The 18,650-nt window shown below is 38.7% G+C and overlaps 1 protein-coding gene and 2 non-coding genes across 4 annotated transcripts; 1 reads left to right on the top strand and 2 right to left on the bottom strand.

Moving 5' to 3' along the window:
• The first annotated feature begins 2,759 nt into the window (after positions 1 to 2,759).
• Positions 2,760 to 4,511, top strand: LOC124205553 (corepressor interacting with RBPJ 1-like). Of its 2 annotated transcripts, none has more exons than XM_046603013.1 (7): positions 2,760 to 2,851; positions 2,921 to 3,077; positions 3,161 to 3,255; positions 3,324 to 3,574; positions 3,646 to 3,806; positions 3,881 to 3,972; positions 4,042 to 4,511. In XM_046603013.1, exons 2-7 carry the CDS (start codon positions 3,006 to 3,008, stop codon positions 4,427 to 4,429), a joined length of 1,059 nt encoding a protein of 352 aa, XP_046458969.1. In that variant the 5' UTR covers positions 2,760 to 2,851; positions 2,921 to 3,005; the 3' UTR covers positions 4,430 to 4,511. The 2 variants fall into 2 exon arrangements, with proteins under 2 accessions (XP_046458969.1, XP_046458965.1); XM_046603009.1 differs by having other exon boundaries at positions 2,760 to 2,855.
• A 12,158-nt stretch (positions 4,512 to 16,669) lies between these two features.
• On the bottom strand, positions 16,670 to 16,742 carry Trnav-aac. The gene has a single exon. It is a non-coding gene; the product is annotated as a tRNA-Val (tRNA).
• An 87-nt stretch (positions 16,743 to 16,829) lies between these two features.
• On the bottom strand, positions 16,830 to 16,903 carry Trnak-cuu. Its single transcript has one exon. It is a non-coding gene; the product is annotated as a tRNA-Lys (tRNA).
• Between the last annotated feature and the right edge of the window lie 1,747 nt (positions 16,904 to 18,650).

Here is an 18,650-nt window from a genome sequence, read left to right as displayed (position 1 = left end):
TGTTAACTTCTGGTCGTATTTTGAAGTCACGTTTGAAAAGTTATTTTTTAAATGAATTCTATGACAGATTTGCTGTCCAACAAGTTAATGGCGTAACTAAACTTATTCTGCATGCAGAATCGAAAAGGAAAAACAGGACATTGAAATTCCCCGTGCGAAAATATAAGTGCCCTTTCCCGTGCAAAAAACGAACTGGCAACAACAAATAACCTTACTAAGTAAAATAAATTGACCTTTCGATCATGCAAGAAAAATGTGTGTCCGATAATGCTGATGTTCCTGTTTGTTTCCTATGCTAAAAGACAAAATATGCACGGCACACAAAATACAATATACTATTTCAAATATGTGCGCACACATTCTTATGCTGGAATAACCTTCGGCGTGTTTTCGATTATTCCTGATGGTTCCTGGATTGCCTGTTGTGCTGGTGTAGTACCAGGACCGCCGGCATCGTCTCCAACAGAGAGTTTTCTATAGCATTGACACAGACAATCGAGTCGCGAATGAAGCGTGTCCAAACGAGAGGGCTTTTTCTCATCAATAGTGTACAAGAAGAAAAAAAAAGTACACACATATACAACATATAGCGCCAGGTGTGGCCCAGCGGCGGCATTCACTCTCAAAACACATGCTTCGTACACATACATATCGCACTCGGTCGGAACTTGTGCGGTTCCGAACCAGCTCGTGTAGTACAAGGGCCTATAATATCGGCCTACTGTGCAGAGTGCCCCGGATAGGCTACAAAAGGGGGAAATGTGGTGTATTCAAAGGCAACATGAGAGCTATCCTGTGAATGGGAAACACACACTACAGCCCCATTGGAAATGCCAAGGCAAAATGGGAAGAAGAAATAAAAGGTTCCGATGTTGGACAATAGGTTCGCCACCCGCTTTGCCGCTAGATCCGCAATTCTTCCCGTCGAATCGACTCCCCATCAGAATGGCCAAAACACATTTCAGAGTCAAAAAGAGTCTTTTGTGAGCCAAAACGTCCGATACATATAGCACAACCCCTTTGATAATGGGGCACAATGCCCACGGTTAACATTGATGGGCTTGAACTTTGGCCAGCAGTCGCATGCCGCGTGGAAACTGAAAAATCAGAGGAAATAGAATGAAAAGAGTTGATCGCTATAGTGTACTAAACGCATTGACTATTTAGTGTGTATCCTTTTTTCGACAAGAAAACGGGGGATCCATAAAAGAAAAGTACGTGAGGTCCGCCATTCAGTCGAAGCCGCGTCTTTTCTTCTTCCAACTTGGACAAGACCACAACTTCTCCTTCATGATCATGATGTTTGATTTTGGCCTACCCCTTGAATAGTCGATCGATTGCTTCATTCACTGCTGCGCCCCATCGCACAAAAGTAAAAAAATGTGTTTATCTTAGAGTTGTTTTGGTTTCTAATTCCCCTCCCCCCTTAAAAAAGTGACCCGCCAGTGAAGGAGAACATGACAGTGTACAGGACACATTTCAGGTCTGACCTCTCTTCCTACTGTTATAGTTGGGAGCCGACAAAGTTTAGTTCAAAATTGCCATTATAGCAAATTTGAAAACATACCCCATTTCGTTGTTGACTGTCACTTCCGACTATCACTCGTTCATACAAAGCAAGAACACATATTTTTGGAAAGAAATATTTCCAGCAATGTGTTTACAAGTTTAAAATAAATAATTTCGCAGATGATTGGAAAGGCAATTAGCAAAAAAAAAATAATAATAACAAAACCAAAAACGTTTGAATAATAATTTTTAAGCGTTGGTTGGTTTTTATGGCTCGCGAATATCAATCGTTGTTTAGGCATTAGTATTAACGTTCTCTTAAATATGGATTCTTTCTTCGAGTCAAAGATATAATAAACAGCGGAAGTTTTGACCGCCAGCCAGGAGTGGGGGAGGGATATATCATTAGCATTTTTCTGCAAGAATTTACCTGGATCGACTGAAAGAGGGATAGAAAGTTCCGGATTCGTATATGCAGAGAAACCTAAAAAAAATGATCTATTCAGCCTTCAACACATTTCTTGATTGATTATTCTGATAGGTTCTGCTTATTTGTATTTTTAAAACGGGCAGAAACTTTTCACACCTTCTCCTATACTGAAAATATAATCACAGCACAGCGATAAACAACCATTAAGTCCTCGTCCTCGTTTAGTAGACGTATAGGCGCATTTTAGTACACTAGCTACCGGAAGCTCATATCCCTGCAGAACTTTCAGATAATAAAGGAGAGTACGATTTTTATGGCTCCAAGGGAGCAGAGGAAGTTTTGCAGTAAATTCAATATTTAATGCGGTTTGATTTAGTGCAATCATAATTATGTGTGTTTTCTTATTTCTACCTTTTCCCTTGATTTCTCGACTTACGAATCGTTTAATGTCGTTCCAAGATGAAGCAGATTTAATACGAATTCGTGGCTATCAGGTGGCTGTGGATTTATTAAGATGAGAAACATCAAAATACTGCAGACAAGTGAAAAAAGATAAAGAAAGAAGAAACATAAGTACAAAAATCAAGTAAATTATTTAAAAAAAATAAATTTATAAAATTGGAAGGATTAATTTGCTATGGTAACTTATCTTTATTCTGATCATCAATCGAGATTTCGGATTACATTACCATTTATTTTTTTATCGTTTATTTTTAAATTAATTTTGTTGAACTTATACGCAGACGTGGACGTCTGGACGAGCGTTGGATGTATCATACGTCATCTAGCGATCAGAGTTTAAAGTGGATAAGAAAGGTTAACCTGGGAAAAATTCAAAAAATGTGGCAACATCGCGTTTCGCGTTTGTTTTTACTTGTAAACCGTTGTAGACGAAGACTTGATCGTATCATCGTAGGTTGACGCAACTGATTTGTGTGTTCTAAATTTTTGGAAAATTCTGACTTACTTTTTACTTTATAGTGATTCATTTGATCTATTGTATCCTTTTGGCTTTGAGTACCCTCCATTTTATCCAGCGGCGCTACGAATTTGAGGAAGCTGAAAAATGGGCAAAGGATTCAATAACTACATGTGCAAGAAGTTCTTTCACCCTGGATCTCGAGATAACTTGAAAAGGGTATGTCCGACCGTGTGTCAGTTTAAGATCAGTTGTAGAATATGTAATTTACTGTGTAAACTATTTGAATCATACATTTTTAGGTCTGGATGGCTCAACAAAAGACGGATGCAGAGAAGAAAAAGCAGGAAGAGTTGAAAGCTCAGTATGAAAAAGAACAAGATTTATACGTCAACAAGTAAATCCACAACAAAAAATTTAAATATAATATCATTTATATTAACTGATACTTTTTTAAAAATTCAGATCACTTGTCAGCAAGGAAAGCAAGGAGAAGCTGAGTGTCAATTTTCTGTATGAACCACCACCAGGAATGAAGAAAGAAAGAGAAAAAGAAGATGGGGAACCAGAATTCAAGTTTGAGTGGCAGAGAAAATATAATGCTCCACGTGAAGATTATTGTCGTGGTGATGAGGACATCAGGGACCAACCTTTTGGTATTGCTGTCAGAAATGTTCGTTGTATCAAATGTCACAAATGGGGACACGTAAACACAGGTAATATTTAATGTAACTGTGTCATTAAATTTTTTTTTTAATATTTCAAGATTGATTATTTGAACATGTAGACAGGGAATGCCCTTTGTTCAACAAGGCTAGAGATGCCTTTGATGAAGCCATTGCAGCTGCTGATCCTTCTGAGAAGTTGATGAATGATATGAAGGAAACTGGTTTGGCTATGACCAAAAGTGCTATTAGTACTTTAGAGCAAATGGCGGTTCCAATGCAGGTAATAAGTGCAATGCAAACCTGTATTTATTCATTTGTTCTGAGTTCTGACAGTGCTTGTCTTTTGAATTTTAGAAACAATTATCCAAGTCTGAGGAGGAGCCTGCAGCAGAAGAATTGACATTTCTGAAAACTTTATCAACCAAAGAAAAGAAGAAACTACTTAAGTATGTGCTTTACTCATCACAAATTCTCGTGTTAAATATATCTATAAAGTTTAATGGTTCATGAATTAGGAAGCTGGAAAAACTGGAAGACAAGGAAAAAGGGAAAAAGAAGAAGAAGAAGAGAAAGAATGAAAAGAGAGAAAATAGAAGTCCACCTCCATTGACAGCATCTTCTTCACGGGTTCTAAAACTAAGAAGCAGAAGTCCACTTCCATTGACAGCATCTTCGTCGCGGAATGAGAGACGCCGAAGTAGAAGTCCGTCTCGGTTGACAGCATCTTCCTCCAGGGAGGATGGCAAAGGTTACAGAAAAGTCCATCAAAGCGATGGCAGCCGTAGTCCCAAACGGCCTCGTAGCCGTGATAGACGATCGCGATCCAGAGAAAAAGAACATCGAGAAAAGAGAAGACACGAAGAATCTGACGAAAGAATGAAGAGGAAAAAATACAGAGACTAAATTTTTTCAGTTGCAGTTCGCTGTATTTTTTAAACTTTTGGAATTGATTGTATTCCGATCTAATAAAGATTAAACAACCTCATTGATTTCAATGTTTTTGCTATTTTGTTAGGTATTTAACTTTGACTGTTGATGATTATTTATACTTTGATAAGAAAACCCGTTCAATGAAGATACTTAAAGAGAAGAAGCCGTGCAAGTAAAATTTTTTTTTATTTGATCGCGTTTTTAATTTTCACGTTAAAGTTTTTGATACTTTTGTAGTAACTCCTTAAGCGGTTTATAGCGGCCTTATGTTTATAGTACAGTCATTTTAGCATTTTAACCCAAAACAAATTGTTAAAAGTGATTTTTTAATGAGCTTTATTTATACCTATGTTTTCTTACTCTTTTTAAAACCCGCCCAAGAAAAAATAAAGTGATCATATTTAAAAAAAAATGTGTTTAAAAATTTACCTTATGCTAAATGGTGTTTTTTAATTAAAAATTTGGTATTTTAAAATTCAGGGTTAAAGAGAATTGCAAAATTAACTTAAGTTCCAATTTTGGTTTAATTTCAATGTAACTTAGTATTACAAAAAAAGTAAAATCTATTGAAAAATCGGTGAGCCGTCTTTGCGCGTTTTAACATGGCGCTTATGGGGAAACGAAAAGTTTAAAAATCTCTCCCGTTTCTAACCTAAACGACCTCAAATTACAAATTTAGTCTCGTTTTATTCATTTTTTCTTCTACTTCAAGTTTTATTAGTTTTTTGAAGGCGGGACCGATTTTTCTGTAAGATTTTCATGTTTTTATAGACCCCCAATCGTCATTTTCAGTTTTAGTAATCAACACACCCGCTGGGGGCTTCTTGTTGCAAAAGTTGCAGCGGCTATGACAAGAAGTCCCCCAGCGGGTGTGGAAAATTCTAGTACGTGAACATACCATCCGTCCATCCCCTCTTCTACACCATGACACCGCTAGGGTCAATCGGTCAATCATGACGCACGGCAACGTTCTTGACGCGTGGTATGCCGAGTCCAAAGGTCGTATCTCTCTCTCTCTCTTATCTCGTCAACCCCCAGTGGCCACCACCCACCTACTCAACTTCAAAGTTTGGTGGGTGACGAGGGCTAGGTGGGTGGGTTTGTCACCAATTCAATGGAAGGTAAGACATTTGGATTTGGCATGAAGCCAGTGGTCGCCTATGATCAGCGCTGACTGGTGGACAATTGGGTCAACTATGAGCTAAAAACCCCCTTGAATGCTCTCAACGGTTTGAAAATGCTCTAAGTCCAATTGCACATTGCATGTGTACTGCAGATACGTAAAGGAAGAGTCAATCATAATAATTAAGTATTATTTTTCCAGCTTAAATTATTTTAAAATTAATAGACAAAAAATATGAAAAAAGAAGTGAAGAATATTTAGCACGAACCTACACATTCTGGAGCCGTAGACCGGAACTCTTACCACTGTGACAACCAGTTGATTTCAATTATCGGAAATGTTAAAAATATATACTTTTTTACAGACAAATAATTTTACAAAAGAATTTGGTATTTTGGTTCATAGGGGGCACCAACAACAGGCGACACGCCCTGCAATTGGCTGTTAAGAATATAGCCTTTTGCACTAAGCTCCTCCCCTTGGTCCGGAAACTGGCTTTATTCGAGATAACCGATTCCAACCATAAGTTCCCCCACCATTCTAATACACCATGAAAAGAGTGGTTCGAGGTTTTCTTGGCCATCTTGGATAGGTCTTTCTCCCAGTATGGTGAACGTTCGAAGTTGCCAGTTCTATTAAAACCACCCCAAAAATGTGTGCACTAACTGAAAGTTGGTCTTGCATGGAGGCTTATGGAGCTTTCGCCGGTGTCATTATTAGTTGTTTTTTCCCGATTAAGTCATCTTCAGTTCCCATTTAGAATTAGATAACTGCATTCCCTAGTTATCAGGTGACATTTTAAGATTTATTTGACCACGATATTCATTGTACTTTATTTATTGTTTATTTTTTAGGAAAAGGCATTTTGTTTGCAAAGAATATTCCTGCCCAGAGGAAAGAGTGTCTCCTCTTAGTTTCTTCTTCGTCTCTTCTTTCCATTCTTCCCTTGGGGTAGGAAATGATGATTTTTTGTTGGAAAAACGATAGGGACGTTTACAAAATACGGAGAGATTTCTCTTCTTCGGCGAGCTACTCAGCATTTTCTGCATGTTCTGTCTTGTGAGATGTTTACTAAGTGTATTTAGCAGCTTATTTAGTTGCCATTCCAGAGAATACACTTTTGGTTACTTCATACCATCGTAAGCTGATTTGGTCTCTGTTCCTCTGGTTCCTCCTCTTCCCGTTCCTCGGCTCCTTGTCGGTTGATAAAAAGGCCCTCGCAGCCCACTCGCCTCTCTGCTCCGCTGCGGTGAATGTTGGATTCGTCTCTTTCATGAAACGGAATTCTCGTTCGTCTTTGTCTGTTGAGCTGAAGTTGGATGATTCTGTAAGGCACAGTTGAATCACCGTATTCTTCTTCTTGCTCAGCTGGGTGGATCCTTGGAGCAGCTTCTCCAGCGGGCTCCCACTTGTCGTCACTGTCACAGACTAGGCCGATTGTCGGCTTGGTTGGAGCCGCTGGTGCTGCAGCTGGCACCTCACGCTGAGGTTGAACTAGAATTAGTGCAGAACACGGAGCTTGAACTGGGGCTGGAACTAAAGCCGGAACAGTAGGTACAATTGGAGCCGGAATTAAGTCGGAACGAGTAGCCGTGAACGAAATTTTATTATGATTGTTTGGTTTTGTGGGTAGTTCACAGTTGCCTAATACTTCTAATCGTCTAGATGAGATACACTACTATTACTCATTTTTTTTTACTTTTCTTCGGATATTATTTGTTCCCATAGCTTTTCTGATGCTTCCACCTAGGAACGAACTGAGGATCTTCAGCTTGCGAAGACGATGTGATAACCTCTCCCGTACGAAACTTTTAGCTTAAATTTTAACTGTTAGCTAATAACAGCTCGCGCGGTGCTAGGCTAAAAAATCAAACCAGCTATGATGCTTGCAATCACCTCGAAATTTTTTACCTCAACATAATTCCCCCTTTTTTTTAGCAGAAATCAGCTTTTTCTTCAAGCTAGGGCGTTTTCTTATTTTGCTTGAAAAAATTAACCTGAAAACCAGCTTGAATTTTTCTCCCTAAATATATTTCCTAACTGTAAGCTAATTCCAGTATGGAAGTTTTGATCTAGGGTTTCGCTCCACTTTTTTTTAGCAGAAATCAGCTTTTATTTTCCTAGCTAGGACGTTTTATGATCTGGCTTGAAATAATTGACCTTAAAATCAGCTCGAATTTTCAGTGTTCTGCCGAATAAGGTATAGATTTATTTAAATATGAATATGAATAAAATGAAAATGTGATCGAATAAAGAATAAGAATAAAGAATAAAAATTAAAAATGAAGAATAAAGAATAAAGAATAAAAATAAAATTTATTTTTATTCGTATTTCGAATAAATTTTCGAATAAATTTTCGAATAAAATAACTGCTCATAATTTGCGAAATTTAAGGATGATATTTTGATTTTTGAATCATAAAATTATAAAAAAACCATTAATAGTAAATAATTACTTTTAATTAGGCCTTGTTTAACAGTTTAAGTGATTTCTTTATTTATCTGACACATCACCAGTCCAATCAAATCAAACAACTTCAAAAGTCAAAACCACTGAAGTCAGATTCATGAAAACAAACAGAAAAAATAAAAAAATATTGATACAAGACCGAAATTAATTAAACGCTTTTTTTGATTGATTGATTTATTTGATCTGAACAGCTCACACCTGACACCTGTCTTACACTCACACATATTCAAAATGGAGCAGTCTAATAATATCCTGCGTTGCCATCAATTTTTTGTCCAAAATGGCCAATCAGCGCACAGCATCTTTAAAACGCTTTAAAACGCTTTAAAACGCGGGCCATTTTGGACACAAATTTATTGGAAACGTGGATGTTAGACTGCTCCATTCAAGTAGCCCTATTGTATTAGTATTCAATAATAAATTAAATGGCAATATTTGATAATTTTATTACCAAAATGCCTAATTTCCAGTAGCAAAATTTGAATATTTGATACACAACGTTTGATACGTAACAGCTTAGTTTTATACTTTAAGTTCTTCCCGGTTCTTCCAGTAGTACTATAACTAATTCACTAGTGTGCTTACTGCCGTACTTACTGCTTAGCGCATGGTGTACAGTCTGTACACCATGCTTAGCGTGAGACAATTATTGGCCTCATGACTATTTTCAATGGCTAAACGGAAAAAAATAAATCAAAACAAAAGAGCAACGGCCAGCGGAAATATGAAATTTTAAACTTGAAAAAACTTTATTTTTTATTCGCCTTTTTCATTTAAATTTTGGATAATCGAATAAAGAATAAGAATAAAATAAAGCTAACAATTATTCGAGAATAAAGAATAAGAATAAATTGGATACAAATTTATTCGAAATAAAGAATAAGATTTTATTCGTATTCTTATTCAGAATACGTTTTTTATTCGAAAGAACTTTATTCGGCAGAACACTGCGAATTTTTCCCCCCTAATATATTTCCTAACTGTTACAGCTAATTTTAGTATGGAATTTTTAATCTAGGGTTTCGCTATTAATTTGATCGCGAAATAAATCGTGATATAAAAAAGGTTAAAAAAACGCTGCATATGAGGTAGTCCTAAACACAAAATAGGCCTACAGATTTTTCTATGTATAACCTACGCATAGTATAATAGCTTAATAGGTATGGGCAATAGGTAAAATGTTGAAAATATATATTTTTTAATTCTTTATTTTTATATAAGTTTTTACTTGATTCTATTTGATTAGTTTTATAATTTGAAGTCTAAGTGAAGAATTATCGATATAGCTATAATAGGATAACATATTTATAGAAAAAGAAACATCAGAAACTGCGAGATCTGGACAACCAGCGACCATAGGTAAATAAATGCAGCAAATAATTTTAAAACAGTAACTGGATGGGTGACCAGGCTAATAAAGGAAGCGCGCGCGGAAAATCCCTTTTTCGTCAATTGGTATGGTAGCGAGAAAATTTCTAGCTACCTTTAATCTAAGATTTCTAGCTAGAAAAAACAGCTAAAACTACCCTAAAATTCCAAATGTGGAATTTAAATATTTTAGTCTGAATATTTCTAGCTAAATACTCCTAACTTCGTAGCTATTTCTAGTGCGGAACTAGCTAAAAGTTTCGTACGGGCTACACTATGGCATACCGGAAGTCAACTGCAAGATTTTATTCGTGTTGGCCTTAGTAAAAATGTAATGTTTGCTTTCCTTATGGGTGTCGTTAGCCAATCAGCATGCCTCTGTGGCGCAATTGGCTAGCGCGTTCGGCTGCTATCATAGATTCCCTTCTGGTGTTTATGGACTTCTTCCCTCTGCCAGTGCAGCGAGCCAGTGCAGCGAGCAAGTGCAGAAAAGAGTTTCAATGCCACATAACTAACGGACAAGGTATTTAGGTACATATGATGTGGTCAGGATGGCCGAGCAGTCTAAGTCGCAAGACTCAAGGATATATTCCTTGATTCAATATAGAGAAGTTGCAGTGTTCTGGTCTTCAATGAAGGCGTGGGTTCAAATCCCACTCCTGACAAACTTATGGTTTTCTGAATTCACATGAAGACTAGTCAACCTACGGAATTGAAGTCAATTTTCAATAATGATACATTTTAGGTAAAAATATGGATTTTCATTTCTACTTCGTTCACACATGAATAATTGACATAATAACTTCTTATAAGTCATATCTTGCATTGGTGTTGAAGAAAAATCAAAAATACTGCTTTGACGAGCTGGCAAACACCACTTCAATGAATTTGAATTTGATATATTTACTGTTTCGCTTATTCAAAGCGATTTATTCTTACAGGATATGTAAATTAATGTCCAATACACCATTTAAAGTTAATTGAATTAATGAATTCATAAAACATCCACGATGTTTATGAAATAGGAACAAGAAGAAATTCTTCCAGGCACAGCACAGCACAGCACAGCACAGCTGCACAAAAATGTATTGTTTGCTTTCCTAATGGGTGTCGTTAGTTAATTAACATGCCTCTGTGGCGCAATTGGCTAGCGCGTTCGGCTGTGACTAGACGTGTCTAACTGATCTTCCAAGTGTGACATCTTGCTGTGAGTAAAAAAACTATCTGTTCTTTTTTTTGTTCTCTTTATTGTATTGTTGCTTGTCTTTCGTGTTTCTCTTATTGTTTGTTAAGCGCCATTTTGCTTTTTGTTCAATTTTTTTTGTATTGTTTCTTTTTCCGTCTCCTTGCCCCTTTATTGTGGGTAAAATGGGAACGGAATCCCCAGACGTCTGGCCACGTACTGCCGAAATCTCTTTTGGTAATACTGAAGTGACCAGGCATGAATTCTACGAATGTTTCGAGCAGGGTAGTAACGAATCTGATTGCATCTTTGATGCAGTTTGTCGCCTACCAGGACGATCTTTTTGTGTTTTCCGAATTGGGTTCAAGACCTTCAAAGACCACATTGAATTCTTGGATAAATTTAGTGCTAAAGAGTCTGTTGTTATTAGTGGCAAAGAGGTCCGAATTAGAGTTAGAGATAGGTCAGTTAACCTTGTACGCGTTAGAATTCAACATTTCAAATTCGATGATGACCTTAGCCTGCTCAACAAGAGATTGCGTGAGTATGGAGTGATTTCTCGGATTTTTTGGGACACGTACCAGGATAGGTCGCTTCCAAGGTGGAACGGGATAAAGACTGGAGTTGTCAATGTGGATATGGAAATCCACAAGAGCATCCCGTCTTATATCACCTTTGGAAGCTACAAGGAACCAATAATGGTGTCTTATGCAGGGCAAATGCAGACATGCCGCATGTGTGATTCTCCCACCCATGTTTTAGCTAATTGCCCCAAGCAACCCCGTAGTTTAACCACTCCCAGCACCATTTCAAAAGGCCCCATTGGAACACGTAGCTATAGTAGTGTACTAACAAATCGTGGGCCAGTTAGGACAACTGCTAGGAAGCCCCAGGAGACAGAACCGATTGGTGGCGGGCAAATGCCATTTGCTCCAACTGTTGACGCTGATTCATTCCCCGAGTTAGCCCAGAGGCCAACGACGTCGACTGTGGTCGTTCTTGATGGAGCCCCAGAAGATCCAATTTCGAAACCCGATGGAACTGAATCTTCTTCTGACACCGATTCTGACGCTGAAGACACTAACTGTGTAGGTTCGTCTGTTGCGTCCAAATCGGTTAAGAAAAAGAAAATTAAACATACGAGAGAATTCCGTGACCACCAAAAACAATCAAAAAAGAGGAGTCGTACTGCCTCTTCCTCTGGCTCGGGCGAGGTAGCTGAGGAAATTGTATCTGGTGTAGCTCAGTTGGTTGAACTCGGGTCTCCGACTCGAGAGGTTCCAGTTTCGATACCGGGTGTGGACATTAATTCTTTTCCCGCCCTTTTTGGGGGGAACGATGTTCCACCCGCTCCAAACGCACCTGGAGTACCATCTATTCCATCCACGATAGATAAGATGGATAACGAGGAGGTTGAAGAGATGGATGCAACCGAGGTGGTTTCGATTTCAAATCCTGATGAAGACATTTCTTTTTCTGGTGGGAGTATTCAGCCAGGACAACGCCCACTTGATAGCCAGGAGGCTAGTCATGTGAGTGAGACTCAGGAGTCCTTGGGCGTCCCCCTCGGCACTCCATCAACCCCCATAGAAGATAAAACTCCCAAAGCAATGGAGGCCGTTAGAAGGAAAAAAGCCCACGATAACAAGACCCAACCCTCTAAACCCAAATTTAAATATTAATCATGACTAACATCGCGACATATAATATCAACCGAATATCGTCACCTGACAAACTTCAAATAATACTCAATTTCTTTTTACATCATAAACTTGATATTATATGTTTGCAAGAAGTAGTATTTCACTCTAGCACCGTATTTACTAAACATTACCAGATGCACACAAATCTCGGTCCTAGACAACATGGGACAGCCATCCTAGTACGACACGGGCTGAGCGCCAAAAACATTTTGTTTGAACCGGAGGGGAGGCTGATAGCCATGGAAGTAAATTGTCTTGCTTTCGTGTGTATTTACGCCCCATCTGGTGACCAAAATAAAAGTTATAGAGATTCTTTCCTCCGGCAAACTATTACGGCTTATGTTGCCCAGTATAAGGCACCAGCAATTATATTGGGAGATTTTAATGCCGTTGACGAGATCGATGACCGTAAAAGTAGCAACACAACACCACCTAAAATTAGACTAGCATTACTAGAACCCCTCCGAGATTTAGTAAAAGCCCTTTCATTAACAGATGTCTGGAGAGAAATTCGGAAAAATGAACCTTGTTGGACGTACAATTGTGCGGCTAGCCAGGCTAGATTGGACCGAATTTATTGCCACCATCACGTAAAATTTTCTGATATCCATTTGCACGACTCACCACTCGGGGATCACAGACCAATCGTAGGGTATATAAACAGCACCACCCCTCCTAGTGTAGTGAGGAACAAGTCAAGGAATTTATGGAAACTTAACTCATCAATTCTTGAGGAAGAAGAATATATAAACTTGGTGCATGTCTTTATTGAAGAAATGTCTCAACACCCATCCCGTATTGAAAACGTAGACCATTGGTGGGAGATTATTTCCAAACCTAGCCTCAGGCGATTATCAATTAACTATTGTAAAAAGAGAATCTGTGATCAGAGAGTCAAAAGGAAATTACTCCAACATCAACTAAAAGAAACCGTGAACAATGTAAATTTCAATCATGCGCGTTACATGGAGTTGAAACGTGAGTTTCTAGCCTGGGAGCGAGAAGCATTGAGGGGATTTGCAATACGTTCACGCGTTCAAAGTATAGCCGAAGAAGAGCCATCTACCTTTCATATGAACAAGTCAACGAGCAATTTCCAGAAGTCTCTGATCACTCAGCTCAAAACTAATGATAACTGTAAAATTACCCAACCTGAGCAGATTAATCAAGAAATAATTGAACACTTTAGTAGAATTTTTCAGAACCAGCCCTCCCCCAATACCCAATTAGCTGGAAAATTTCTAGAAGGGATTAGAGGTGCACTTACCCGTACAAAACCCACTAAAAACGATTCGGGTGTATCAGTGGTAGCTCAGTCGTTAAACGCTCAAGCGTTGAATCGAGGAGTACTAGGTTCGATCCCGGAGAGTGGCAACTTTCTTGTAGATCCGTTCACAGTAGATGAAATTAACATCGCCCTTAAGGCAACTAAAAAGAACAAGGCCCCGGGTACAGATGGCATTCCTTTTGAGTTTTATATAAAATTTTGGGATGTTATTGGTGTTCATTTTCTGGAAATGATGAATTGCGTCCTCGAAAAAAGAAAACTCCAGCCATCGCAGGGAAGGGCAGCTATAAGATTAGTCCCAAAAATCCCATCACCGAGTAAAATCACCGATTACCGACCAATCTCTTTGTTAAATACCGATTATAAGTTAATCGCGTCAGTATTGGCTTTTCGTCTGAGAAAATCTCTTCAAAACTCTCTAGACTCACATAAAAAAGGTGGTGAACCCGGCCGCTATATCTTTGACAGCTTGTGTTTAATCCGAGATGTCATTGATAATACAGGTCGTAAATCAAAAGAGGTATCTTCTCTCAAACCGGCCGCCATTCTCGCGTACGATTTAGAGAAAGCATATGACCTTGTCAATCGAGACGTTCTGTGGGAAGTAATGACAGCCATGGGCTATCCCCCCTCTTTGTTGATTGGTTGAAAACGCTGTACAGTATAACTGAACTATGCCCATTGAACGGTAATGACATAGTCGGTACTGTGGACAATGCACAATCTGTGCGACAGTGGTGCCCTCTGTCAGTCCATCTGTTTGCCCTCTATATTGAACCGCTTTTAGTTTGCTTGTCTAGGGGTATTGACGGAATTGAACACTACGGAAAACGCATCAAAGTTCGTGCATATGTAGATGATCTAGTAGTTTTTGTCTCATCAATGAAAGATGTACGTCGTGCATGCGAGATTATTCTAGAATTTTGTGCCTGGACAAATGCACGTATTAACAAGGGGAAGACAAAATTACTTGGTCTAGGCACTTGGACCTTAAATCAATGTCCACAAGCCGTAGTAGCACAGACGGTAGCGGCGTCGGCTGGGATTCCTGAGGTTAGGAGTTTGATCCCCCGTAGAAGCAATTTCAATCAAACTCATCGTAAACGTACTTGGCCACATGATTGGATAACTCAAGTAGACAACTTGAAAATTCTTGGAATTACTTTTTCTTCTGAAATAAAAACAACAGTAAGAGACAATTGGCAAAGACAGTTCAACATCATACAAAATATTCTTATCACAAACACACACCGTCATTTCACTTTTTATGGTCGCGTCCTATTCATCAAACAACATGTCTTATCCCAACTTGTTCATATAGCTCATGTACTCCCTTGCAACAAAACCCAAGCCCTTCTCCTCCAACAGAAATGCAACAAATTTCTTTGGGCACAACGAAGAGAGCACCCACCCCTAAATGTTTTGATCCGCCCCGGACTCCAAGGTGGACTTGGAGTCACCTTACTTTTTCAATTCTTCCAATCCCTTTTCACCCGTCAAATCTTTAAATCCTTAATCCATCCCGAGGCTATTGAGAGAGCTGCAGCCGTTTATTGGTTGGGTCCACACCTCAAGAATCTCCTTCAACAAATCATCCAGCCCAGATTTAATGCAACCCATTCATCACATCCATACTTCACCACCGCACTTTCAACCATCACCGATCTACTTAAAGCTGGCATCTTCACATCGTCAACCGTATCCAATCACCGCGCCACCTACAATCACCTGATCGCTAACCTTGGGCAACCAGGGAGAACCGAAGTTGCGAAACCGGACCTCGACTGGGCTTCCATCTGGCGTTGGGTGGCCAAAATGAAAGGAAGAAACGCTGAACTGGTCTGGGATTTCAACCATAATCAGCTCCCTACCAAAATGCGCCTCACAAGCCTCAGACTTTCTAGAAATGACCAATGTCCTCTATGCAATGGCGGCCAAGAAACTGACGACCATCTTATGTTACTCTGTTCTGAGAAAGTCCACATCAGTTTATGGCTTCGAATTCAACTAACGAAACTTGGATGTCAAAAACCACTCAAATCAACAATAAATGGAGACATTGGAAATGGCCCCAATAAAGAGAAAATACTGGCACTCATCCAATCCTACATCATCACCGTCTGGACCGCCCGCAGCCAAAACCTCACCCCAGCCATAAACGAAATACAGTCTCTCTGGTCAAGCCTCCTTCTTTCAAAAAATTCTCCCCAGATGTAACCTCCTAATCCTTAAATATTCTTTCTCAAAATTCTCCACAAATTTCGTCTTATCTTTATACAACATTGTTCTCTCATTACAATTATAATTTCTTGGATCCCCCCAGATGTCGTATTGTTAAATTTTATATTTTTCACCAAAATCATTTGTCCTCTTTCAATTCCGTCTCGAAATTGGTTCTTTTTGTTTTTCTTTGTTATGTTTCTCCTTGGCCACAGCAAGTCACTTATGTCACAAATCACGTAAATGCCCCAAGTATCTGTAAAGCAATTTAAATTTTAATTGTGACAATAAATCGTTTAAATATAAAAAAAAACCCGGAAGGCTGGTGGTTCGATCCCACCCAGGGGCGCATGGTAATTGAAATCTCTTGCTCTATTTTGAACTCTTCTTCTCATGACTTTATATCCGACTAAAGCTTGCATTGTAGAGTGCACACTCACGATATGGCTTCTTAAGCTGATGACTGTTGAATCTACTGAACATTTGCAGCGTAGGGTGCACACGCATCATGTTCATTCTCTCTGTGGAGCTACTGTTCCAGGTTCAGGTGTAATCTATCATAGATTCCCCTCTTCTGGTGTTTATGGACTTCTTCCCCATCCAGCACAAGTCATTTCCCACATTCCTAAAACCAAAGGGCATTGTCGATTGGCTAAAGAAGAAAGTATCTTAAGGGTTATAGCACCTGCACAACAAAAGCATTCGCCATTGATCCCCCCTGTCTGTTGACTTCTTCTGGATACAGCATTGCGAATATTTTCAGATTGTCAGATTGTAGATTTCATTCACAAAGAATATGGCCTTTGCATAAATTCCAAATATGCATCTGATTGATAGTCTTTCTAAAAAATACTCCCCTGTTTCCACCCAGGATCGAACTGAGGACCTTCAGCGTGTTAGGGCGACGTGATAACCACTACACTATGGAAACTTCATGAATTTTTCTGAAATGACTACAAAATACTAACGATGGACTCCCAAAATCTAAATTAAATCTACAATATTTGCAAATATGTAACGCCCAACGGGGGGGCTCGAACCCCCGACCCTGAGATTAAGAGTCTCATGCTCTACCGACTGAGCTAGCCAGGCTTGAAACTTGACTCTATTCCAATGTCATCAACCAAGTTTTATTGAAGACATTTTGTCCTGTCCGCTAGCCGTGAACGAACTTTTATTATGTTTGTTTGGTTTTGTGGGTAGTTCACAGTTGCCTAATACTTCTAATCGTCTAGATGAGATACACTACTATTACTCATTTTTTTTTTACTTTTCTTCGGATATTATTTGTTCCCATAGCTTTTCTGATGCTTCCACCTAGGAACGAACTGAGGATCTTCAGCTTGCGAAGACGATGTGATAACCTCTCCCGTACGAAACTTTTAGCTTAAATTTTAACTGTTAGCTAATAACAGCTCGCGCGGTGCTAGGCTAAAAAATCAAACCAGCTATGATGCTTGCAATCACCTCGAAATTTTTTACCTCAACATAATTCCCCTTTTTTTTAGCAGAAATCAGCTTTTTCTTCAAGCTAGGGCGTTTTCTTATTTTGCTTGAAAAAATTAACCTGAAAACCAGCTTGAATTTTTCTCCCTAAATATATTTCCTAACTGTAAGCTAATTCCAGTATGGAAGTTTTCATCTAGGGTTTCGCTCCACTTTTTTTAGCAGAAATCAGCTTTTATTTTTCTAGCTAGGACGTTTTATGATCTGGCTTGAAATAATTGACCTTAAAATCAGCTCGAATTTTTCCTCCCTAATATATTTCCTAACTGTTACAGCTAATTTTAGTATGGAATTTTCAATCTAGGGTTTCGCTTTTAATTTGATCGCGAAATAAATCGTGATATAAAAAAGGTTAAAAAAACGCTGCATATGAGGTAGTCCTAAACACAAAATAGGCCTACAGATTTTTCTATGTATAACCTACGCATAGTATAATAGCTTAATAGGTATGGGCAATAGGTAAAATGTTGAAAATATATATTTTTTAATTCTTTATTTTTATATAAGTTTTTACTTGATTCTATTTGATTAGTTTTATAATTTGAAGTCTAAGTGAAGAATTATCGACATAGCTATAATAGGATCAAATATTAATGGAAACAAATATTTAAGAAACATCACAAGCTGCCAGATCCGGACAACCAGCGACCATAGCTAAATAAGTGCAGCAAATAATTTTAAAACAGTAACTGGATGGGTGACCAGGCTAATAAAGGAAGCGACCGCGGAAAATCCCTTTTTCGTCAATTGGTATGGTAGCGAGAAAATTTCAAGCTACCTTCAATCTAAGATTTCTAGCTAGAAAAAACAGCTTAAACTACCCTAAAATTCCCAATGTGGAATTTAAAAATTTTAGTCTGAATATTTCTAGCTAAATACTCCTAAGCTATTTCTAGTGCGGAACTAGCTAAAAGTTTCGTACGGGCTACACTATGGCATACCGGAAGTCAACTGCAAGATTTTATTCGTGTTGGCCTTAGTAAAAATGTAATGTTTGCTTTCCTTATGGGTGTCGTTAGCCAATCAGCATGCCTCTGTGGCGCAATTGGCTAGCGCGTTCGGCTGCTATCATAGATTCCCTTCTGGTGTTTATGGACTTCTTCCCTCTGCCAGTGCAGCGAGCCAGTGCAGCGAGCAAGTGCAGAAAAGAGTTTCAATGCCACATAACTAAGGGACAAGGTATTTAGGTACATATTATGTGGTCAGGATGGCCGAGCAGTCTAAGGCGCCAGACTCAAGGACATATTCCTTGATTCAATATAGAAAAATTGCAGTGTTCTGGTCTTCAATGAAGGCGTGGGTTCAAATCCCACTCCTGACAAACTTATGGTTT

Source organism: Daphnia pulex, chromosome 2 (genome assembly GCF_021134715.1).
Source record: "Daphnia pulex isolate KAP4 chromosome 2, ASM2113471v1".
NCBI lineage: Eukaryota > Metazoa > Arthropoda > Branchiopoda > Diplostraca > Daphniidae > Daphnia > Daphnia pulex.
The sequence above is the reverse complement of the archived record's forward strand: the minus strand, read 5'-3'. Positions and strand labels throughout refer to the sequence as shown.